General features: G+C 38.7%; 1 protein-coding gene across 1 annotated transcript; it reads left to right on the plus strand.

Annotated features, from left to right (window-relative positions):
• Window positions 1-622: 622 nt before the first annotated feature.
• LOC106533412 (max-interacting protein 1) lies at window positions 623-25763 on the plus strand (the record flags this gene model as incomplete). The annotated part of the gene is given in 4 exon segments (XM_014029687.1): window positions 623-652; window positions 18812-18926; window positions 22219-22417; window positions 23691-25763. Coding segments are annotated over 4 exon segments (508 nt in total), but the record flags the coding sequence as incomplete, so codon positions are not given.

The following is a 25763-nucleotide window of genomic DNA, read 5'->3' on the forward strand; positions in this document are numbered from 1 at the left end:
TGCCAAAGGTACCCATCTCTATTCACAACCAGGGTTCCTGTACTCAGACATGGCCAAGTGCAGTTTCTGTTGAAAGGAACTCGGGCCATTTAAGAGTCACGAGGAGGACTTGTCTCTCTTCAGTTTGTTGCCATACAAAGATACTCTCAAGGACCAGCTGATTCACTTTACATTATTAACAGAACACTGAACTCTGCCTACTTGTGTGTATGTGTGTGCATGTTGTCCAGCAGCACATGCACACACATACTGTAGACTTTATACTGTACTCGGTGAGGGCATAAGTGCCTTCAGTGTCACACCGACATCATCTTAGAGTTGTGTTGTGTATTATTGAGGAAGAGGCTGTGTCATGCCATCCTTCATTCCTGGATGTCATTTTAACATTTGTTGACATAAAGTCCTCAGAGTGCTGGATTTACTGCTTTCTTTACTGGTCTGTATTGTGTAAATCTGAGCCTGTTTGGCCAGTCAATATACTTATTCTTAATAGTACAGATATTACAAAAGAAACTTGTGCTTTTACTGTTTGACTCAATGCAATAGGTCTGAATTTAGCCTGACGTGTGTGTTGCAGTGAACTCTGGAATCATCTGACTGTCTCTGTTTTCTCCTGTTGCAGGTCAACACATAATGAACTGGAAAAGAACAGGTGAGTTTTTACATTTTACATTTCTGTCCCTGCACAGCCTGTAGACACATACACACCCTACCCTCATATGGAAACAAGATCAGTCAGTTTTACTTTCATTTTGTTAAAGCAGGCTTTTTGTCATTCCTTAGCTAAAGACTTCCTCTTCAACAGGCCTTTAAAACTAGAAGTACAGCAAATAATGTCCAGGACTGCACTCCCTTCCCTCATACAGTCTGTTGTTCCTGTTATTGTTTTTGCAATGTTGTGTGGACCATGTGACACAAATGTCATCTTTTTCTTCATGTATTCAACTAAATATCTGTTGCCACATGGCCTAGTAAGTGTATTCTCTGCATTCTGTAGTCTGTCTTTATACATACATACATACAGTATATATATATATATATATAAGCTTTTGTCTTGGTTTCTGAGTAAAACTTAAAATTTTAAAGACACACACACAAATAATGCTAAAACTAAAAATTATAAAGCAAGTTCTTATCTTGACACAGAAATGTTTTTTTTTTAGGTTGGCAAAGGCATGTAGTAGTGACTACTGAGATAACCCTATATCTGTAAAAATGTCCTTATGGTGGTTTCCAAGCACACATCATATCTCAACATTTCAGATGGTATCCGTCAACACTGTAAGAAGTGGAGTGTTCAGAGCGATAGATTTATAATTTTTAACCATGCCATTTTCTGAAGAGAACGAGAGCAGGTCTTTATCAGATTGAGATTGCCACCCACGTTGGGTGTTTGCTGCCGTTTGTGCTCTGATGTCACAGGCTTCAAGAGTCAAACTGTAAAGGGTTTCCTTTGACACACTAGATAAAAATGTCTGGCCTTTAAGGATTTATTGTAAACAGAAAAACCGCTCTCCTTCCATTTCATTATCTTGGAGTGTGTGGGTACGATGAAGGGATGTAGGAGGCTGGATCAATTCAGTGTAATTACATATCACCTCAGCCTGCTTTTCTCACCATGCTCCCTGGCAGCTTCCTGTGAAAGGATGGGAACATTGGAAGGAAATCCAGTGAGTTAAATATAGACCCGAGTTGATGTGTCATTTTGGTGCTCATATGCATAACCAGCCATCCAAATGACTGGCTTCGGCAAATTGCAACACAGAGCCAGGGCTGAATTTTTCAGTGTTCCACCCACACAAATATATATCAAAATTAGTGCCAACTCATTTGTGTAATCCTACAACACTGTGTGGACATCGTATTTAGAGACACCCTCCACATTCTTGCTGCTTATCTACGTACGGCCTGTTACTATGACCATTTATGGCATATAGCCACGTCTGCCAATCAGAGCCGACTGGAGTAAAGCCTGTAAATGGAAGAATAGAACAAAAAGGATCAGTGTGAAGCGGTTGTCAGTGGTGGTATATCATGGAATTAAGACTGCTGCAGGGTTATTAGTAGATTATGATTAATTTGAAAAGCGATTACATAATGGTCTATTGTGTAATTGATTCAGTGGAATTTGTAAAGAGACTGCTTCCCATTAGGTTTGCATTCATCAATGTTAATTCAGTGGTTTGTTTTTACCACATAAATGATAATCCTAAAACTACAGCAGAGCAGGCTGAAAACGGATATTATGTGCTTTTTTTCTATTATTCTGATCTTGATTCAACGAGCTGTTGTTTCTTTGTAATACAAATTTCCACAGGCAAAACAAAAGAGGTAAAAAATGGCAATGGTAATCCATCTATAAAGTCAGTATCATTTATAATCCCCCTTCTTTGCCAGCAGCTAATCCAATTCCCCTACAGCACGTGCCCGACTTTAAGTTATGTGTATCAGGCATCGCTGTTCACTCAAGTGTGTCAGGCTTATACTATGATCCTACAATTACAGCAGCAGCTTTTGTTCCATCTGAAACCCTGATGGCAGCCTTTTATCCTGCACTTATCAACCCTATGTATCTGCTGCAAACGAGACGTTTTTGCATTGCATGGCTACCATGGGTGTTGATAACCTCTGTAAAGTGTAGACTTCATCAAGACAACCGAGACCTCAGGAGGTGGATGAAAGGCACAGAAAGTAGGAAAAAAAACATACCAGATACTTAGCCTGAGCAGAGGGACCAGATAATGTAGTGACTTTGATCATGTAACTTCTAACAACCATTTTTAACTTCCATGCCACTACAACTTTATGCTGTTTTACACTTGAGTTTGTCAAGAAATAACTTGCAAGCTCACATTCCTAATGCTTTGATCCTAAAACCCTTTGCATCTTAAACATGTTGATAATAAATTCCCAAGACCAAGATGTTGATTTATCTTCATCTCATGTAGAGTACATTAATGGCAAATGTTTTTATGCCTCAGTGTATGATTTTTCAACCACCTACCATGTAATGTTGACTGTTTATGGCATTTCAGTTCAACATGGTTTAACTTAAAGCCGTTTTTTATTAGTGGTGTCCCAATACCAACATTTTTACTTCAGTACTCATTTGCTCCGATACACCGAACCAAAAGCAAGTTTTTGCATGGACACCATTAGACTCCAGTGTGAATACTTTATGTCGTTGATGCGATCCACATGTGCAGAAGATGATGTGGCATCACATTTTGCTTGCTGTTTACAGGAGTAAACAGGTCTCTATCCGTGGATGCTATGTTAACATGTTGATTGTGAAGTTGTGTGATCAGAGCTGGTTAAATTATTATCGGACGGCTGTTTGAACCTGCCTTTTGGTTGACTGCTCTGATGCAGCCCTGTATTTATGGAAGGAGGGTGATGTCCTTGAATTAAAACCAAAATCTTCATCCAATAACTTTAGTACTGACACAGTCCGAAACATTACTATCATGTTTCTGTTGATTCTTAGTCATCCAGGACATGGAAAATTCAAAGAAAAAAAAAAGACAGATTATCTGGATTTCTGTTCTGTAGCTAAAGATGTGTGGAGTTACAATGGCATGCTGGAAGTAAAACTAAAGATCAATCCAGTAACTTTAATATTGACACAGTCTGACAACATTACTATCCGATGTTTCTGTGAATTCTCAGTCATCCCAGACATGGAAAATAAAATAAAAAACCCAAAGCAACTGGACTTCTGTTCTGTAGTCGAAGACATGCAGAGTTACAGGATTTAAACAGCATGACTTGAGGTTTGTGTCATTATTACTTCGATCGATCTATATATCCCCACCTCACTGACGTAAAAATTGGATGAAATGCGACATGACCTTTCAGACTGAGAAAATCACTTTGACAAACATCAGATATGTATCTGATTTAGTGCCAGGTTCTAAATAAATTAAATCTGTTTTGATATTCATTGTTTAATGTTTAAGTTCTAACACAGTAAGTACTTGGTATCAATAATCAGCGGTGGTGGGTAGCACTAATCTAAAAATTAGTTGCCCTAACCCTAAAGCACTAACTTTAATATTTAAGTCCCCTAATTCTAAAGCACTAACACAAAGATTTAGCAAAAGCTAATTCCAAAGCACTAAAATCCCATGGAACATTCCTCAGAGTCAATATGAGACAATATTTTCTGTGTGCAGAATATTGTTAATATTTCATCTAGTGTAGTGGTTCCCAAAGTTGGGGTTGGGACCACTTTGTGGGTTACAAAACATCAAGTGAGAGTCCCCAGATGATTTCCAGATATCAATTTAAATGCAAAAAAAGGCTAATGGAATATTTTCATCATGATTATTACAATTTTTTGAAATAATCATAAATGAATAAAAATTAGTATCATAGTTACTAGGTTTATTTATAGTTATTTTTCCCATGTTTAACAGAGTTATTAGCAGAGTTTGCATATGAAAGCAAGTAATATATGGGGTCACGAGGGTCTGCAACTATTATTTTGTGGGTCGGAAGCAAATAAAGTTTGAAAACCACTGATCTAGTGGATAAGTGACACACATATGAACAACACATCTGACAGCTTTCACCCTCAGCTGTTGACAATAATGTTGATCAATAAAGAACTCAATTAGTTCTTTTAAATTTAGCCCATAAATTTAGCAAGTGCTAATCCACTAATGAATTAAGAAATTAGCAAAAGACCTAAAGCACTAATCAGGAAATTAGTTCCCCTATTGGTGCTTAAGGGGAACTGTGCCCACCACTGGTAATCGGTATCACTGAGTACCCAAACTGAAGTATTTGTGCTTGGTTTGAGAAAAATTGATATCTGGACTCCCCTAATAAGAATGATTGCTTATGAGTTTCTTATTAATTTAGCTGTTTTTCAGAGCTTTGTAAAAAATTTACTAAAGAGTGGTATTTATATTTGGCCTGAAACTGAATTTTACTTCAAGTGGATTTGCAGTTTTCAAAACCCCACTTTTGTTGTTGAAGGTTTGTTCGTCCCTTCTTTGAACTCAAAAACTTTCTTCCAGCCTTGGGCTTGAATGAGCAGTCCAACATGAATAGGCTTGAGTTTCTTTTTCTGGCTGTGCTGATGCTCCTTAAATAAAGGAAAACTGGTCTCTCTGTCCTCCCAGTGAGTACATTATAGTCGCAGGCTCTGCCCCAGGGCCTTAAAACTTGTTCTGACCAACGTGACAACATGTAAGCTTTTCTTGGCTTAGAAAAGCAGCTTAAGGGACCTGATCTTTGGTTTGTTGATTCCAGCTTTAGCAAGCGCACGTGCTGGGGCAATATTACTTCCCTTTCCATTAGGCCACCTAGTTGTTGTTCCTAACTGGCCTTGCTCAGCTATGGGTTGGCTACGATGGTCTCAGAGGACAAAGAAGTAGCAGGATGAGTACAGGGATTTGTCAAACAGACCTGACTGAAAGAGACCTGGAGTTCCACACAAAACTGAGCTGTACTTCTGATTTGTGTATAGTGCTATGATTGCCACAGTGAAGCATGATCTGGTATCAAAGTAGGATAGTCACACCTGCCACCACAGCCAGAATGGAGTTGTAGATACAAGTCTGATGAGGCCATTCTGTTTTCGACAGATTAATTTGACTCACAGTGTCACAACGTGCTGAACGTAAGTACTTTGTTTACGATGTACACTTAGTAGTGAACACAAAAGACAGGTCATGACAACCTGTTCAGAATGTGACGTAATGTGGAAGACTGAGTTGCATTTTATTGATACGTGTCAGTAGCACCTTCCTGCTGGGATTTAAAAACGTCTGCAACACTTATGCCTTTAAGACACTTCCTTTTAGCATGGAGAAACAGGAAAATCCCTTGTTGTCCTGGTCTAAAAACAAATCGACCTGATTCTCAAATCAGACAAACTTGGCAGAGGTTGCATCTGTAATGTAAATGTATCTATGATACATTTTATTAAAGATATAAGCTTTGATATTATAAATGACATGCAGTTTGTCCGTCTGTCAAGACAGTTTGAGTATAGTCTTTAACTGCTTCACTTTATCTTTCATTTTAGTCAGATAATGTGTTTTTATTTGCATCGTTTCTGGATCAAATGTAATGTGAGACTGAAAGCATTTGCTTACAAAAGCACCTATTGTGGAATTCACAGCAAAAAGTGCAGAGCTGCACAACCCCGGTGAGCACATCCTGGCATCCCCACTGGCTTGCTGTCAAACTGAGAAGGACAACGTCGAACCGGAAGTCAGCCTCTCGCTGCCTCAGTACCTTTTCTTGCACAGATGTTCAGCAGGCAGGTGAAGGGAAGCCCTACAGAGGTGGCAGAATGTCAGCAATCAGAGGATAACCCATCAGTCACATTCAAATCTTGACTCAGATCACTGTTGTGCCCCTTATCATGTAAAAGTGCTTACCTAACCTGTTATATTGAGGAGTAATGGTACTGTATGAACTTAGTCAGCAGCTTTAAGCTGGTAAACAAAATGTTCTCTCATTTAAAGCTTGTTTTAGTTTTTTGTGCACATAGTAGGGACTGTGCGTTCAGGCTGTACCACAGCTCTTTGCACAGTGTTCGGTTCCTCCCACACAGGTTTTGTGATCTGTCCAACCTGTGCTGTTAACATGTTAACGCACGGAGAAGGTTGTTGTCATGTACCTTTCCAGAAAAAGAAGTACATCTTCTTACTTAATTCTTTAATCAGATTGGTAAATTACACTCATCCGAATTGTTTTCACATGAGAGGGCGAGGGAAATTGAGAAATAAAGTGCGAATGGAGGTTGAATGGATGTATTTATTGGTACACAACATCAGGCTAAATTTGACTCCGGCTTCTATTTTTAGTAGCACAGCTGGGGAAACGGGGAAACACCACTGCTTGCAGACCAATCATGGAGGTTATATTTTTCACCAATGAGAGCAGAGAGCAGAAACATCAGACAGTGAAGTCACCCCATTTTCAACAGCAGATCTCTCGCATGACGCCTCATCATCAAAGGCATCATTGTCATTATTTGTAAGTGATTCAGTCAAAACAACCAGAGGCTCCTCCTGCCACCAACAAATGAATATAAGATTTAAAAAATGTGTTTTGTGCATTAAAGATTATTGAAGCATATTTGGTTGATTTTTTTCCCCCTATCTCTCTGTGGGGTGTATTAAAAGGAACTGTAAGAAGCTTGTGTTCTGACAGGACAGCCCCTTAACATAAGCTGTGTTTCCATTGCATATGTGCGTAAAACTTTGTCGATATTCTGTTAATGTCGAAAAAACACAGTTTCGCAACTGCGGTGTTTCCATTAAATAAGAAATGCTATTAAAGTCACGTGTGAATACGTTTGTTCTCGCAATAAGTCATTACAAACATGGAGGCGATGGATGTAAACACATAGCATGTTGTTACCGCGACACTAGCGCTCATCATCAGAGGAGACGTYGGCGTCTTTTATCGAGGCTTTCCAGTGATAAGCCCTTACTTGGGAGCCGCTAAGTATGCTGTGTTTTTTTGGGAAATTGTAGTCGGTGAGTTTACTATTTTATACTACCTCTGTGATATTACCACTACTTCTACTTTCTGTTATCTTCTTCTTCATCATCTTTTTTGCCAGTAGAAACAGCGGGTTGTTGATCATGTGACTCCCGTGATTAGAAAAAAGTGTTTCTATTGCAGTTTTGCGAAAAGCACCAATTTTGATACGGCCAAAATACCATCTCATCCTAGCGCAAAAACATTTTGTCGGAAGACATATTTTTTTTCGAAATTGACATGTTTCCATTGAGCAAATCTATTTTCGAAATTCTAATTTGCGCATTTTCATGGTCAGTGGAAATGCAGCTATACTGTTCATGCTCACCCTGTCTTCCAACCTGCTCCCAAAGCCAACATCTGGCTGGATCTCACAAGCTTTTAAACTAGGCACATTTTTGGAGGCAGCCCATGTTGGAGTTTTAATCCAAAGCTTCATCTTCCACTCCTGTAGTTCGAAAAAGTTAAAAAGAAAAATTAAGTTTAGGGAAGGCTCATGAAGCCTGTAAACACTGGTGTTTAAGGAGACACCTTAATTTAGTTGTTCTGTGTCAAAACATCCAAAAACCATTTGACAAGATGGAGATATTTGTGTGTTATAGATAATACCACGCCAAAGAAATGGCATGTCCGTCGTGTCCATTTTTAATCCCCTAACTTCATCCCGTCTCTCGTTGTCTCTGCCAATCTGAGGCTCAGTTTCTGTTTGTTCTCTTCATCTCTTTGTGTCTCACCTTCTTTCTTTTACTCTCTATTCCAAGCTCTGTCAGTGGAGCAGATTAAAAAGCAGTGTGCACGTGTGAACTAATCCGTGCCTTAGTGATGGGTTTCAGCCCCAGAGTCTCTTCGCCCAGCCACACAGAGCGCCCCCCAACCCCACCACCACCACCACCACCACCCTTCTCAACTCCAGCAAACTCGGCACATGCGTGTGTACGTGAGCACATGCTTATTTGTGTGACGGCTGTTTGCAAAGAGTAAATTGCTCCATTGTTTCATCTTTTTTTTTGTTTCCCCTCTCTCTCTTCTCTTTTCACGCAGTCTGTCCTCCATGCCTCTACTTACTCGGCTGCCATGTGTCACGACTGTGGGCCTCAGTGGGTTTTGCGTGACAGCAGCATGTTTTTGCCCAGTAATTAACTGCAATTCAGTTTATTTACTGCTTGTGGCCTTGGGATTTGTGTGTTGGCTTTGTAAATGTCTGTGTTGCTGTTTGAACTTTCATTTGCATTTGATCACTCCCACATGAGTTGGAAAGAGCTCTGCTGCACAGTGAATTTCTTTTTTGTTTGGGATTGAGGTCACAACTTCCTGAATTCTCACTGGTCTCATTCCCATCCACCCACATGCCACAACACATCCTAAACTCTCAGCATTTTTTTTTTCTTGCTTTCAGTCTCAATCAGACAGGTGTTCTTCATCTGAAATACTACCAAAGATTTTTTCCTATTTTCTGAACCTTTTCAAACAAGAAAGTGCTTAAAGTACATAGTAGCAATTGATAAAAGCTTTGTCAGTGAATGAAAATGCCACCATTTTACCATATGACATGATACATTCACATTAAAATAGAAGATTTGATGCAAATGGAGCAGATTTTAGTCATTTGCCATCGCCAAACCTCATAGAGGTCCTGATGGACCGCCTCACGTTTGTGCCTATGGCTAGTTTCTGGGCAGATTATACAGTCAGAACACTCCTCCCTCCCCTGCTCACTATATAACCCTCTATATCTCACTCTGACTCTACATCCATCCCATCTGTCCATGTTTCATAGAGTGGATGAGGATGGCACACATTGACAGTGGATGTGAAACAGAGATTGTTCCAGTTTTGTAGGAAAAAGCTGAAATGTGCTGCACGAGCCAACAAGTCACTTGAGAATGAAAAAGAAGAAAAAAACTTTGAACACATTCATTGTAGTTTAGTTTTTTTTTGTCATTGTTTTGTTTTGTAACGATAATCGTAGCGCATTGCCAACCTAATTCTATGTTCATGTAAAGCCTTTTAACTTTTTTTTAAGTTCTACAAAACAGTTTTCTCTCATTGCATATAAACAATTATAATACCTCTTATTTAATGTTACATATTATAATTTCAGGGCTATAAATGACTTTAGAGATCAGTCATGTGCTAGAGCCTAAACCAGCTATCAAGTTATAACCCATAAAGCTATTCACACGAAAGTAAACATGACTTAATGATTTTTTTAATAAAGATACAGTCAACACTTAAATTTGGCTCTGTCTGCACAGATCACTTATACAGTAGCTCTGATGATAAAGCTGTGGTTTAAGCTGCTATGAAGGACGCCGGTTCTGCAGCCAGGCTGGTGCCTCTTTAATGACTCTTCCTGCAGTTAATCTAGTGAGATGTAGCTTCTCCTTATGGGGAAAAAAAACCTTTTATTTAGTCAGGTGCCATTTTGTAAAATACTGTGACCATAGCTGCATCTAGACAGCAGTCGTGAAAAACCACTGTAGGAGTTGAGAGTATAAACCTACCTCTTCAAAAGATGCAAGAAAGATATTAAAATCTGAGTCTTAGAAGACCATTGTCTTTGCTTTGTGTTGATGAAAATCACTAAACAGAAGATGGTGAGCTAATGCAATGAACGCTGTGTTTCCTTTAGAAATATAAAGAATAAAATATATAGAAAACTGCTGATCTAGTTTCCATTGTTTAGTTGAAAGCAAGCTAAACCAAATGGAGCTTCTTTTATATATTATGTTATGATACTAGTGCAAATAAATGATGCAAAATGGCCTCAGTTGTAAAATGTTAAATGTGCATAAAGAAAAAGCAAACGTCTATCCATTGTTTTATGACACTATTGCCAGATTTGGGCAATAGCATCATAAAAATGTATCACGATTGATTGTGGCATTTAACAGATAACAATTAATATGATGATTTAATAGATGACAATTACATTGCTTGGACTATTTCATGGATGCCGTTTAGTACCGCCTACTGGAAATGGCACGTGGTTTGTGGGAATGTTAGGGGTCAGACAAAAGAAAAGTCAATTATGGGACAGGTTCTCAAGCTTTAAAGGTGTTGCACATTTTAAAATGTTTCTTTTGCTTCCTGAGGTACCAACTTCTAATCAGAAAAAGGGCATAAGTGTGTAGAAGTTTTACGCTGCTCAAATGTTGGGATTACTGATTAAAATAGCAATCTGAAGATGCAAAATAGATGTTAGGTTATACTGTTGTGCAATAATTTCACTGTAATAATTACAATAGTATCAATAGAACATCCCAGTATACAGTGATTATTAAAAGCATTATGACCAGTGGGGCTGGGTGATAAACGTACAATCTGCATATAATCTATGATTTATTAAATCCTGAGTTTAAAACATCCTTCTTGGCCACACATCAAATTTGGCATAAATATTAAACTAAAGCATGTGTTTTTGTTTTAAGGGTGGTAAATGATGCATGGTGTATGTTATTATCAATAAACACAGCGTACACCATTAGATAGATGTGGTCAAGTTTTAAGATGGTGCATAGCTATTTGTAGTACAGTATTAAGTGGTCAAAATGATCTGTTGTCATGAAATATGATCCACGGCCAAGATCTCTGTAAACCACATAAATGTATTTAAGATCTACTAGATTTACAAGATCTACTAGACCTAGTGGCAACAATCTTGTGTTTTTATTCAATATATTCTAACTGATTTACATAAATCTAGTTGCACATATAGTAATACATAGCACAGCGATCTCTACAACTTATTTGCACAGTCATTGCATTCACACACTGGCACCGGATGCCCCCAAACTGGACCATAATGCTTTGTTCTAGGCAAAGATGGCGATATCCGCAAAATAGTCCATGTGGCAGACATAGCCTTGGTTCACATTTTCTCGCTTTCCTCATTCTCTGTTTTATGTTGGAGTTTCAGGTGATTAAACAAGTTCATAGGGTTACAAAGTGGCAAATATTAATTGTTGAAAGTTTTACTGACAATTAATTGCACACGACATGATTTTACCCAACCCTAATCCATTGATCCTGTAACTTGTTGGAGTGTACATATCTGTCACCAGTACAATTTATTCCCATTATAAAGTTAAAACAGAGCAGCACCAGGGACAAATGTATAGACTGCCGTCTGGCTGGAGACCTTGAGACCCGCCCCTAGCCATATGTATATTACATGAAACCATCTGCAGAGTGAGGCTTCGGTGTGCCACATGTTGGTTCACTATGTGTGACCCCAGAGACTGAACCCCTTTATTATTTTATAGTAACAAAATGAATTTGGAAGTGTAAAATTATTTTAAAAGTAATGAAAGGAAAATAAAATGCATTTACCAAATTGTATAAATGTTTATAAAGAGAGGCCATGAGGAGTTTATTTGCCATGGCTTAGTCTACTTTAAAATATTTGTGTTGTCTTTAAAAGAGCCTCAGTTGGAGCAGAACTGAAGATGAAGAGTAGATTTTGACTCATAAATCAGAAGTTTTTTTTCTCTCTAATGGCCTGTCTAATAATGTCTTAATTTCCTTTCTTATGTCAATTTAAAAGATTAACTCAAAAAGCAATCATTGCTGATCTGTAATTATTGTAATAAGTGGGGAAAGGGTCACGTTTGCGTTCTGCCTATGTATAAGTAGGTCAAAATGAGTGTGTGTTTGAGAGTGAGTATGTGTTAAATGGGTTTTAGAGAGTGGGGGTTTTGGCAAAGAGAAGCATATTGACTGGTATCTGGTCTGGAAATGTGACTCTTTCCTTTAAAGCCCCAACCAGTAATTATTTCAGACATCTTGGAAGGCCTGACAAGTTATCCATTATTTACATTTTCACAGGTTTTGAATCTAGGGCAGCTATATATTTTTTCTTCTTCACCAATAACGCTTCAGCTACAAGAGCTGGTTTCAAGGAGCATTCAGCTTAAAAAAAAGGTAATAATTTAAGATATATATATATAGGTGCCTTTGTTAGTTGAATACTGAAAAAATGTCTGTATGACTCTCATTTTCAAGTGTTTTATTCAAGAGCACATACACAAAAGTATATTTTCTTTTCACAAGCTGACATACAGTAAGCTACTGTAACAATGCTGAAATGTAAAAGATGCACAAATCAAAATTTGAAACAAATAGGAAAAAAGACTTTAATGTGATGTCTGGTTAAATGTTTAAATATGAAACTTTTGAATCGTTTTTCCTAAATTCACCACAGACTGCTAATTGTTTTGGCCATTTTTGCTCAAGCCAAACAAAGATAACCTTTTTAGATTAAGAAATTAAAGCTAAACACAGGCACTCTCATTTTTAGTCAAAATTTATCTTAATTTTATTTGAGACAGACTATGGATTGAGTTTGAAAAACCGATCAAAGACAGTTTAGTTTCTAGATCTAATCCTGTAGACAGGGATCACGAAATATAAAAACACAATGTCCATTATATAATTCAGTGAAAAGAATTTGAAGTAGCAGAAAATACCTTATGTAATATGTTCTAATGAAAAAAAAAACATCAAAAGGCATAATAATAAATAGATGATGATAATTTGGGACTAATTGAGGATTTAAATTGTATTAAGAGCCCATATTTGCCTTAAATAGTTATAGAAATTGCTTTTGATTATTTAAAATCATACATTAAGATTTATTTCTGAAAAATTTTCCTGTGTTTAAGTTCTTTTGGGTTTTTATTTGTTTTATTGTGTTATATGTGGAACAAAAATAAGCCTCTTTGTTTAAACAGTCAAATTAATATCATCACAAGCCCTTCAATTTATTCCAGATCTGCAATAAACAAATGGTTTTTACCATCGGAAAATGTACAAAAAGATTGGTTTTGACAAAAATAGCTACCCAAAAATTTTTTTTAATATGTTTTAAACTTTTAAACAAACCTTGTATGATTAGCACTGAAGGCAAGTTGTATTTACATAATTTCTGTTTGCTAAATAGTTTGATTTATTATAACAAACTATAACACAGTTTTAGCACCATATTTGGTATGCTAGGTTTTGTTTCCAATATATATTGCTCATACATAAATGACTACCTTTTCCCTTTAAGCTTTTGTTCATCAGTTTTCTCATACATTATTCCACCACAATCACTGAGACATTTTCAACATTGCTTCTGATTGCTCTCGTCATCTCAATGAGATGAGAATTACAGCTTGTAGCCACTAATATTCCACTACTAATCACACTGAAAAAACATTTGAAACATTTTTGTCAGCGTACGTCTGTAATTTAATCGCATTTTATATGACATTTAGCATGCATGCTGCAGTGTGTGTTCCTGTCGGTGCCCTGCCAGCAGCACATGCACTCTGCACGTGTGGATGATCCAGGAACAATAGAAGCTGAGTGGTGGGCCGTTGCACTGAGAGCTTTTGCTAGAGTTGTATGTTAGGTAGCTTTTCCATACCAGCAGGGACAGTTTATAATTTAACTTGAAATAAGCTAAGAAGTTGTTGGATTAGGTTTAAAAAAACATAATGATTCAAGTAAAGTTTTGTCTGAAGAGCCGGTTAGATGCAGAGGAAAGGTGTGGTGCAGTGACCCGGGGCTGGCTGGCTGCTTGCTCACATGTCAAAGCCAAAAGGCAGAGCTGCCTCCCTGTGCACCCATCTGGGGCCTGTCAGAAACACAAGTCATGGGCACACACCTATTCACATGCACACAGCACAGTCCCAAGCTTGACAGAAACACACATGCCTACATACTTCAGTGAAGTGAGTAGAAGCAGCTCATTGTCTCTGGAGGATGCCTGCCATCCTTTAAGGATACAGCAGAGGAGCGCATAATGTCAATGAGAAATGAACTGAAAGCTGGAGTTAATTGTTTTCATCAAAGACGTTGAATGAAAATGTGTCATTATCTAAAACAATCTATTTCCAAGTGCCTGTCTTGTTCAAATGATTAAATACATTTTATTTATTCAAGCTTGACTTTAACTATAAAAATACAGTGCAAGTATAAATTGCAACACAGTTCATCATATTGTTGGTTGAACAAGAACTAAAATCACCTGGAATCCTTTGTTCCCGAGGCTGTGAATATTTTCTCTGTGAGCTCCAGGTAACTCCCCTGCACATGGGGGAGATCAGCAGCTTCAGTGGCAGCGTTAGATGTGGTTTTCTTTTAATAGCTGCTTACGTTATAGATCGATCTGTCCATAGATGTACTCTGTCAAAGAGAGTGTGGGATTTAAAGGTGCAGCTGCTTGCCCACATGTACCTACCAGGCAAGAAGAGAAGAAAAATATGTCTGTTTGATTAAATGTGATCTTATGTTTTAAAAAGTTTTCGTCTCATTTTGTCTTAGCATCTGTTTGAATAAGCAGGTAAATAATAATAACAACTAGACATGGGTTTTTACGATGTAAAAACAAGTGTGCATTGCCTTGTAGCATGTCACTGCCTGCAGCAATGGACTTGCAGAATGAACTGACCAAGTTCAAATGTGTTTTCTAATCAAGTACCAGCTTGTGGCTGTCAGCAGGTGTTTGTAATGAGGGTAATTGTGTGAAAATATGAAGTTAGAATAAATTTTTTGTTAAATTTTATTGTAGCTGGGATTTGAACCCTGATTCCCCACATGAAAGGCTATGGCATTAACCACAAGACCATTGGTGCTGGGAGAAAGTACAATCCCAGTGTTTTTTTCTATGTGTGTAGATAGAGGCAACATTGCCAATGACGATCGTTGACAAAGAACTGCATAATATCACAACAGTAGAGCAATATCATTTAAGATGTTTATGCTTAAAAGACAATAATATAGTAATACATAAAATTACATATGTATCAATATTTTAATCACTGCAGTAATTGAGATTAAATATAATTATTAAACTATGGTGCAGTTCCATACTGAGTAGATACAGCAGGGGGCAGTATTGGACCAATACAAGGTTCATTGACTCCCATTATAATTTATTAAACATAAATATTTCAAAAACTATAAGTTGTACAGGCACCAAAAGGCATAGCCATCATTTGGCACAGGAGCTTTACAGATATAAATTACAATGGCAGCTCTAGGACAAAGTATGCAGGAGGAGAAGTGTGCCAAAGTGGAGATGACTTGGATGGGAAACGAATCACAATTGTGTGCATTGCATTGGCAATGCACACTGATAATAATAAGCTCAGGGTGTGGCCACTTTTTCATTTAGAGTAGTTTTACCTCCCTAACACCAATGTGTTGAACTAACAGCAAGCCATGGAAACACCCTGTGTTTCTGCAATGTCACATCCTCTTACCACACATACTCAACAAATCCTGAGCATTAGCAGCCAAGGACGCCAAGTTATGAGGCTTCATGGTAAATCCGTAGCTGTTTATGTAACCTGCACCGGGCTTTTCTAAGAACTCTGAAAACAGAAACCTGTGTTGCTGGTTATGTGGCTCCAAGAGGGCGGAGAATATATGCTTAAATATTATATATAAAAGATGGTGCCTGCAGCATGTAGGTATTTACGGTCACAAGCTTCAACTCTTTTTTTTTTGCTTTAATCTCTTCATCTGTGGGTCTACTTATTAAACAAACCACTTTTAGGGATACCAATCTTGTGTTGGGGTTATCACTGGGAGCTAATGACCTTTGACCTCTTCCTGAAGCACTTAAAAGTCATCTAGATAGGGTGATGTTTGGCTCTGCCTGTAAATCAACCCTATTTAGCTCATCAAAACGTAGAGACTTCAGGATACCGGCTGTCAGGAGTAAAAATGACGACATCATGTTGTGGCTTTTTGACTTGAAACAAACAAGTTAATCTGCTGTCTGGTTAGTGGTGGTGATTCACCAGCGAGCATTCTTTGTACAAGCTTCATAAAGACCCATGACCATGATGATATAATTGGGGAAATTTATTTGCAAGAATGATTCCAAAGTTTGTGACCTCTTAAACCAGGATATCCAATGTGAGTTGCAAAAATGTACATTTTCCATGTTTGTCTTTCACAACATATTCTCCTTGGGCATCCCCTCCAGTGCTTTGGGGGCTTCTTTCTCATCTATAATTATCAGTGCTACAGAGTTGGGTGTGTCACACACAGAGAGATTAGGAAAAATGCCAGCATGAATTTTTTACTTGTGTCCATCAATAAGAAATATCCCTTAATGATGCTGACAAGTTGTTTTATTTTCTTTTTTGTGCCTAAAGAGGGAAATAAAAGTGACCTCTAAAACAATAGGGAAAAAAAGTCTAAAAGAGGTGAGGTTTTTCATCCACAGCAACGTCATCTTGTGATTAGTGTGTTTGTGTTGAATCAGCAGGCCGACAAGTGACACCTCATTTGTGGTTTTAAGGGTTTGGAGCAATCATAAAATATTTCTGTCTTTGCCAAGGCTAGAAATTTAGTGAAACTCCGCTGTACCTGTTGGCATACATGGGCTCCCTCTGAACCATTTTTCTTTCTTTTCAATGAGTAAAGTCAAAGGGAAGGACGAAAAGCAGGAGCGCTTGTAAATGGGGGTTATCTTAGGTTGTCTGCTGAGATGGTGGTTTCAGTCTCAGCCGAGTCTCTGGTGTCTGGAGTTGGTTGATTTAATGCCCGACAGGCAGGACTTTCAGACAGACAGGCCCACACATGACTGCTGCGTCCTGCTCGTCTCTTACAGCTTTATCAGACCGACGCTGGTTATCTGTGGGAAAAACTGTCTGCGACTAAGAGGAAAGTAGCTAGTGCCTAAGAAGTATAATTAGTAGGAGTGACTAAGACGTATACACACTCAGAAGATGTGAGGTTTTAGAACTATAAAGTGTACATTTGTGTCAAGTACACAGTTGCTGTTCTGTGTAATTTAAAAAAAGGTCTTCAGTTGTAACATCACAATAAATAATTTATAGGAGCATCGACTTTGAATTGTAAAATAGACTTAATGCCTTGTTCCTCCATAACCATAAATGATTGTGAATACAATCATCAGAAACTAAACCTTGTCAAGAAATATTCGTCCGTCACTTGTGTGCAGTCTCTCCCAGGTGGAGAGAGAGGTGTGCCCGACCCCCCACCCCACCTTACCAGCTGTTAGAATGTGAATAGATGCTGGTTGATGTCTGTGTGTGTACAGGTGAAAGGTATGGATATACATCTTTGTGGTCCAGGTGGTTGAATAGGGCTGATTAAACAGACAGATAACCTGAGCCAGACTGATGGGCATCATGCAAACCTTTTCTTTGTGTGTGTGTGTGTGTGTGTGTGCGTGCGTGCGTGCGTGCGTGCGTGCGTGCGTGCGTGCGTGCGTGCGTGTGTGTGTGCGCCTCTTTCTTGTGACTTCCAAACTTGTGGCACTGTAGACCGCATCAGACGTCTGCTGGTGTGTTTAGTCTGCAGAAATGCCACATTTGTTCCCATACAATAGCCCATACAGTACTGGTGTAATGGTTGTAATGGCTTGCTCTTATCAGCACTATCCATGCTTAACCACTTCACACACACACACACACACACACATAAACACCCACTCGTATGCACACAACCAGATATGCTCTGCTTGCACGCAACCACCAGTTAAAAAAGCAGCAGAGCGTAGCAAAGTGCAGCATTTGCATTGGATTCCTGCTCTGGTCCTCTGTGCTCGTCTCCTTCTGGGTTGCCCCTGAGATTATAACACAAGTCTGGGTCAGTCCACTGAGTCTACTGACTCCTAATGTCTCTCAACCTTTTTCCTTAAAGGGCTGGCCCTACTAATGGATCCCTGATTGGGTTAAAGCTACAATTATCTCTCTTTACCTCTGAAGTTGGGTCCATTAGCTGGATAGATAGTACCTATGGCCTTTCTCCAATCTCAGAATACGGTAACGTCAGGGTGATGGAGTGCACGAGCTGTGCAGAGCTAAGAATATGTCATTACACCACAGCCGCTATAACCCATCCTACTTCTACTTCTACTTGGTGAAATTTATTTGTAACAAAGATAGACACAAGAAATATCCACAGCACATAATGAATCACCTCAATGTTTATGTTATAATTATATGTGATTTTTGTGTTTTGGGATTTCTTATAAATAAGCCACAAAATATAGCTGTTGGATTCTTTCAGTGGGGTAAAAATGCAGTTCTTATTAAGTCTGCATTCAAAAGATTACAAACCACTTTGATTTGCGTCTGTGCAGTTTTAGGAATTTCAGGAATCTTAAGGCAGTTGATTGAACATAGTAGTTATTAGACAATCAAAACAGACAGAACAACTTTTCAACAGGTGACTTGCCTTCCAGGATGCCTTTTAAATGACATTGTCTACACCCTATTGTGAATTTGTATTTATCCAGGTATTCTGTTCCTTCCTGTTTGTCTTTCCTGTATAGACGAGCTCACCTGCGGCTGTGTCTAGAGAGGTTGAAGGCCCTCATACCTCTGGGACCTGACTGCAGCCGCCACACCACCCTGGGCCTACTTAACAAAGCCAAAGCACACATAAAGGTACATCCGCTAATGCTTGTTGTGTGTTAAACAATGCCACGCTAAAACAGAAAAGGACAATGAAATAGATGTGACTTTGAGAGAGTTTTGTAACGAGGCACAGCGAAACAGCAAATCTAATGTAGGATATAGTAAAACCATCCATCCATTATCTATGCCCGCTTCTTCCTTTCAGGGTCATGGGGGTCACTGGTGCCCATATCCAACAGTCACAGTGCGAGGGGCGGGGTACACCCTGGACAGAAGTTAGAATACATATGTATAATATATTTATAGTTAAAAGAGGAAAATAAAAATGTTTAAAAATACTGTATTCAGCCATTTAAGCATTGGTCCTTGCATTGATATTCTTCATGACTTAATTTAAGCATGTCAGTGAAAGTGATATGAAGAGCCACAGTGCCACATTAAATATGTCATTTATGCAAAATTTGAAAGTAAATCAAGTTCAGTATATTCTTAAATTTCCCAGGTCTCAAATTGGTAAATGGCTACAAAAATGTAAGCAAGGCAAACTGGCAGTGGTTGTGTACAACAGTGGTTCCCAATGTTGGAGTCCCGAAACTTCAAGGTGGAGTCATGAAAAGATTTATTGAGTTAATTGCATTTAAAAATGAACACTAACAACTATTTATTGCCTTAGTTGTTACAAAAAGTGAGGTTAGTGTAATGAAAGTGGAAAACAGTAACATAGTGAATATTGTTGCTATGCCCTTGTTTATTTGACCTGATACCAATGTTTATCAACCAAAAAATGTTAAGTGCGCAGGTCTCTTCTGCTGTTATTTTGTGGGTCAAAGACTGAAAAGTTGAGGAACCATTGGTGTGGAACAGCAGCAATGGATAAACGCAGCTGAAGATTTTATTTTTCTACGTGTTAAAAAGAATTGAACAGTATGTGTTGCATGGGATTTAACTGCACTTTTGAGTAAAACATGGATGCAGAATGAGGAAATCAGAGTAAAGAATTGTAGGTTTTATCTAAGGCCACGTTTACCAGTGCTTTCATTGAACACTAAATATACCTGATTTAATTTCACCACTAACTAGACTTCTTGTAGTTTCTGTAATTAGGAAATCTACAGAACTAGTGCTGCATTCCATTTTCTGCTGAGGTGTTATTGAGGATTAATATCACATCCAAGTTAACTTTGTTCCACTTCCAACTTAGAAAATTGGCATTGACTCGTTATGGCGCTCAGTGACCAGGTTTACTACTATTAGCAGCACAAAACAAGTATTTTTTACGTTCAGATACTGTGACGTGGTCACTACTCGTAAAGTATTGTTTTTGCTATTTATTTGAGGAGATGCAAAGTGCCAGGAAAGTAAATAAATAGTTTATTACCACACGTTTTTAATGCCCAGGGCAGCCATTTTGGATTTTGAGGTTTGTGAGAGACCTTCAACTTTCCAACCTTACCATTCCAGTATTTTCTCTGAATATAATGGAATAAGTTTCTCTCCAACTTCTGCAGACAGAAGTGATGCACCGTAAGACCCAAAAACTGCACATCAGGTTGTTTCACATATTCCCAAGACTGCCCCCTGTGGCAGAGCTAAACTATAACATGTTTGTGAAGCAGAGCAACAGAACACAGAATGACAAAAAAAGATATTTGCCCCCCCACCCCTTTTTTTTACAGCAGTTTTTCTGTTGAGAAACCTGACACCATGCGACAGATACGTTTTGCTCAAAGCATGTCTTATTTCCATAGAGGGCTGCATTTTGCTGAACAAAACAGCAGCGGCAGCAGTCAGGGAGCAGAACTGAAACCTGCAACTCAAACACTTCTAAGCAGTTTTATTTAGTTCATTTGTTTTAGATGCTGAGGAAAACATACAAGGCGTCATAGTTACTTATTGAAAGTAATATGAAGACGGAACATTTTGTTTATTAGATTTCCTTTATTTATTTAGTTGGTTGGTAATGTAATCTGACAGATTCTTTCAAACAGCTGATCATATGTCAGATTACCCCACCTATACTGTGAGTTAGTGCTTGGATTGTGTTATAGGTTGCATAGGCTCAGTGTAAGATTATTGCCAAACCTGTTGAAAATCAACACAAGCTTGATTCGGACATGCATACAACATGTTTAATTGTCAACATTTTATTGAGTTGTTAAATTATTTAAAGCACAAACAGATTCTGCTTCACATTTTTCCATCTATGCAAAAAAAAAAAAAAAAAAACTGGCATGTGAGTGCCTCGGACCGAGCAGTCTGCGTGTGAAAAGCACCAGTCGGTGTGCGTCCACGTGTCGAGGGGAGGAAGTATAAAGCCAGTACTGTTGTTCCCCACTACACTTCTGCTGCTGTCAACTGGAGTCTCTCCATTGCTTATTGATGGCCTATTGTTTTGCTCCGTCACTCAGAGTCACGCTCGTTAGTGCTGGCGAGCGTGACACTGGGCTGTAAGGTTAGAGCACTGCTCTGCTGTGTCAGGCACTGTCACGGCCCCTGCTTCTATCCTAATGACACAACCTGTTAACAAAGGCAGAAAGTCAAGGAGTCAATGTGAGCACCACAAGAGTGTCAAATCATTTTCAGGGTAAGATGGAGGAAAATACAAGCAGTTTCTCACTGAATACAATAATTAGTAACGTGGGAGGCATTTTTGTTTGTTTCTACAGTTGTAATATTACTATTTTTTGATTACATACATAGTAAATACCACCTAGTAGTATCTCATTACTTTGTTGTTCCTTAATAGCTCCTCCACACTGCAAAAACTGTCCATCTTACCAAGTTTTAAAATCTTATATCAGCCAAAAAGTCTTTTKGATCTTGTTTTGAGACTGATTTACTTAATTTGACTCAATTTTTTCTTATTTCAAGAATCTTACCAAGTAAAATTTTCTTACTCCATTGGCAGAAATTTTTGACTTAATTTGAGTCAAATTTTCAGACTAACAAGACAAATAATCTTACACATTCTGAAAACAAGATTATTATTCTTACACAATCAGTTCTTGTTTAGTAAATCAGTCTCAAAACAAGATCAAAAAGACATTTTGGCTGGATATAAGATTTTAAAACTTTATGATGGACAGTTTTTGCAGTGATAACGTTACTGTGACTATTATGAGACAAGACTGTGTGTGTCTGCAAGTCAAGTGAGGAAATTGTTTGTTGTGAGATGTTCTGGAGTTGATCTGCTTCTTGTCTAAACGCGCATTCGTCCGTCCAAATCTTTGCATTTGTTTTGGGGCTGGCACAGAAGCCTTGATTTCAGGTGATCACCAGTGACCCCCTCCTCTGTCCCCACCTTTCTGTCCCCTCTGAGCAGAAACTTGAAGAGGCGGACAGGAAGAGCCAGTACCAGCTGGAGTCTCTGGAGCGGGAGCAGAGGCACCTACAGCGTCAGCTGGAGCTGCTGAGGGGGGGCAGCGGTGCTGCAGTCCAGAGCAGCCTGGGGGAGGGCGAGAGGATACGCATGGACAGCGTTGGCTCCACCCTCTGCTCTGACCGCTCTGACTCTGACCAAGGTGAGTGAGGACTGGACCGAGGGTTTCTGGTACTGAAAAGACACAGAACAATAGTTTTAACAAAATCTTGTAAAGATAAAATCTTGCTTAAAGTACAGAACATTTATAATGTGTATTTATCACTTGGATATTGGATATCATTATCATTAGATATCATTTATTACTTTTTTTTTTTACAAATTACACAGATTTTAAACAATCTAAATATTGACACCTGTCTGAAATATTCACCATATTTTTTACTTTTTTTTTTTCAAGTCTATCAAAATAAACAGTCGAGTACATTTAAAAAAATTTTTTGTGTTTCTTGAGAAACTTGAAAAAATGACTTCAGCGATTTATTTTAAAGGGACCGATGATTAGTTGTAACATTCGACTTTATTTGATAAACATTTATTTTAACTGTAAAATAAAGACTGTAAAAAAACTGTAGTATGTTCAGTTTTTATCATTTTTAAACTAAAAGTTTAAAAATATATTACACGGACGGGGCCATTTTATTTACACGCAAAGCATTCTGGGTAAATGATGACGTGGGTAGGTCCTCGGTGCGAGGCTGCTAACGAGCTATATCCACCCTGAAGGTTAATCTTGGACAATATCTGATGATCGACTCTTTTAAATGAAACCAGAGAGCGTTGACAGAGAGGAGAAGTTAGAAAAGACTCAGCCTGGAACTGAAAATATACGTAGATGGAGGACCTCAGATTAGCTTGTTTGTCGCGCTAGCACTGAGCTAATACATATAAGGCAGTATAGCATCGGTGCTAGCACAAAGGCTAACAAGCTAAGCTGAGGTTCTTCTTCCATGAAGCAGCTCTGTTGTCCTCCATCTATATTTTCAGTTCCAGGCTGAGTCATTTCTACCTTCTCCTCTCTGTCAACGCTCTCTGGTTTCATTTAAAAGAGTCGATCATCAGATATTGTCCAAGATTAACCTTCAGGGTGGATATAGCTCGCTAGCAGCCTCGCACCAAGGTCATCATTTACCCAGAATGCTTTGTGTGTAAAAATATATTTTTAAAAATTTACAAAACTAAACATCCTACAGTATTTTTACAGTCTTAATTTTACAGTTAAAATAAATGTTTATCAAACAAAGTTTAATGTTACAACTAATCCTAGATCCCTTTTAAGAAGGTGACAATATGTAGCCTAGTTCACAGAATGATTTGTCACCAAATAGATATTGAAGATTGTTTTAATTAACTCAATTTTTTTCTCTCTCTCTCATTCTTTCCTCATCGATCCATTTCTCGGTCCTCGGCTGCAGAGGAGATCGAGGTGGACGTAGAAAGCACGGAGTTCTCCCATGGAGAGCTGGACAGTGTGAGCACAGCCAGCACCAGCGACCTGGATGACCACAGCAGCCTGCAGAGCATGGCCAGTGACGAGGGCTACTCCTCCTGCAGTGTCAAACTTGCCTTTTCCTCCTAAAGCCACCACCTCCAGCCCTGCCAAACCTGCCTGCCCTGCTGTCTGTTTCTCCATCCAGCCATGCTGTCACCTGCGACGGCGGCCTGACAAACCACCGATCCCACTGTCCACCACCTCCAAGCCCCTCGCTGCCGCCGCCGACTCGTTTTAATTTCAGCACACCCTGCGGTTGGAGGAGCTGGACTTTGAGCCACCCCGACCAATACTGGTACCGGAGACCCCCCCAAAGTAGTGATACGAGACTGCCAACCGGTTCTTTTAAAGGGAGATCAGATACTTCATGTGTTCACGACAGAAAGAAGTCGTTCGTTTTTACTTGTTCCTTTATGAAACGTTTGAGTTTTTGGAAGTTTTTAGAAGATTGACAGCCCCTAATTTACCTCCCAGTGCACTTCTGCAGAAGTTATTCTTTAATGTGGACCTGATGCTTTTAAAGTCTCTGCTGTGGGGCTCAGATAAACGTGAACTGGTTTAACACTGGGGTGAATCTTGCCATATCAATCCAGCTTGGCCTTGAAAATCATCCCTGCAGCTCTAAATATAATTCTTGTCTTATCGTTTATTTATTTATTTTATTTTTTTTGTTTACTTCATGATCTTGACACCACAGAGGCTTGGACTCCTAAATTGGTGCTACCGTGACACAAAGCAACCGACGAGGCAGCAGGTCAGATCCACCACAGCCGGGCTCTTAAAGCAAACCCAGCCCGTCTGATTGTTTTTAGCCCAGCATGAAAGGAAACAGCCGCCAATGTGGAGGACTATATTTAAAGAAGAAAAAGAAAACATTCCTGCCCTAATGTTGGTTCATTTTCGGAAAGTGAAAATTGTAATTTTGTGCGTGCGTGCGAGTTTCGTTTCGTTTTCTCTCCCCCCACCAGACAAGCAGCTACAACAAGCTACCCAACACTTGCCTTCTTTAAAGCTATCCTTCAAATAAGGCACAAACTGAGAAGAGAAATAACACAACAGCAACAAGGAAAAAGTCCAAACGGCTACAAACTTTGGAATAGATGTACGTCCTTTTTCCAGCAGTAACAAGCAATAACTCATGTAGTTCATGTCTTCAGTTGCAACTCCTAGTTTTTTCCTCTTCTACTTAAAGACTCGTGCTTGACCGTCCAAAACAAACAATAACAAATCATTATTTTTATTATTTTTTTTGTGCATACACATAGCTTAACAAATGAATCTTTAAAAATGAATTTCTTTAAAAAACAAAAACAAAAAAACAAGTAGAGCTCTGCCTCTGTTGCTGTTTGACTTGTGTTTATTGTACATTTTAAATTCAATATTTAGGACAACGTTTAGCGGTGCGTTCACTGCCGTATCCTCTTCACGGCGGCAGTGAATGCACCTTTCCTTTGCTGGTTTGAGTTCCCACACCCCGAGAAGGAACGAGAGAGCCTGTGTAACTTTAAAAAAAAAAAAAAAAACACCCGAGCAGATCGTCATCCCCGTAGGAGTTGTGTTGGAGGGTGCAGATTTTACGTGGCACTGCTTATTGTTATTTTTAATTTATTTGATTTTTTTTTTCTCTTTTGTTTCTATGACTTGTGCATGTGGCATTCCTCTGGCGCTCTGGTATTTGACGTGTGGCGAGAAGATAAAAAACAAACAAACAAACAAACAAAACTGGTTGTATGATGTCAATAATTGCCAATAATTTCACTGGTTTTGCTCTTCAACCACAGGTTTCTTTGTTTTCCTTTCCTCACGGTTGTGTGTTTTTTGTGTGTGTGGAAAGAAGAAAAAAAAAGAAGAACCCCTCCACCATTTTGAATATTTATTTCTCAGTCCCTTACAGAGCACAAGCATTGGAGAAAAAGTTAACTTATTTTGGTTTTGTCTTATTTTACTCCTATTTTTTTTATTAAATATTCCTCATTACTTATTTGAAAAAAAAAAA

The sequence above is a fragment of the Austrofundulus limnaeus genome, unplaced genomic scaffold (genome assembly GCF_001266775.1).
Source record: "Austrofundulus limnaeus strain Quisiro unplaced genomic scaffold, Austrofundulus_limnaeus-1.0 Scaffold941, whole genome shotgun sequence".
NCBI lineage: Eukaryota > Metazoa > Chordata > Actinopteri > Cyprinodontiformes > Rivulidae > Austrofundulus > Austrofundulus limnaeus.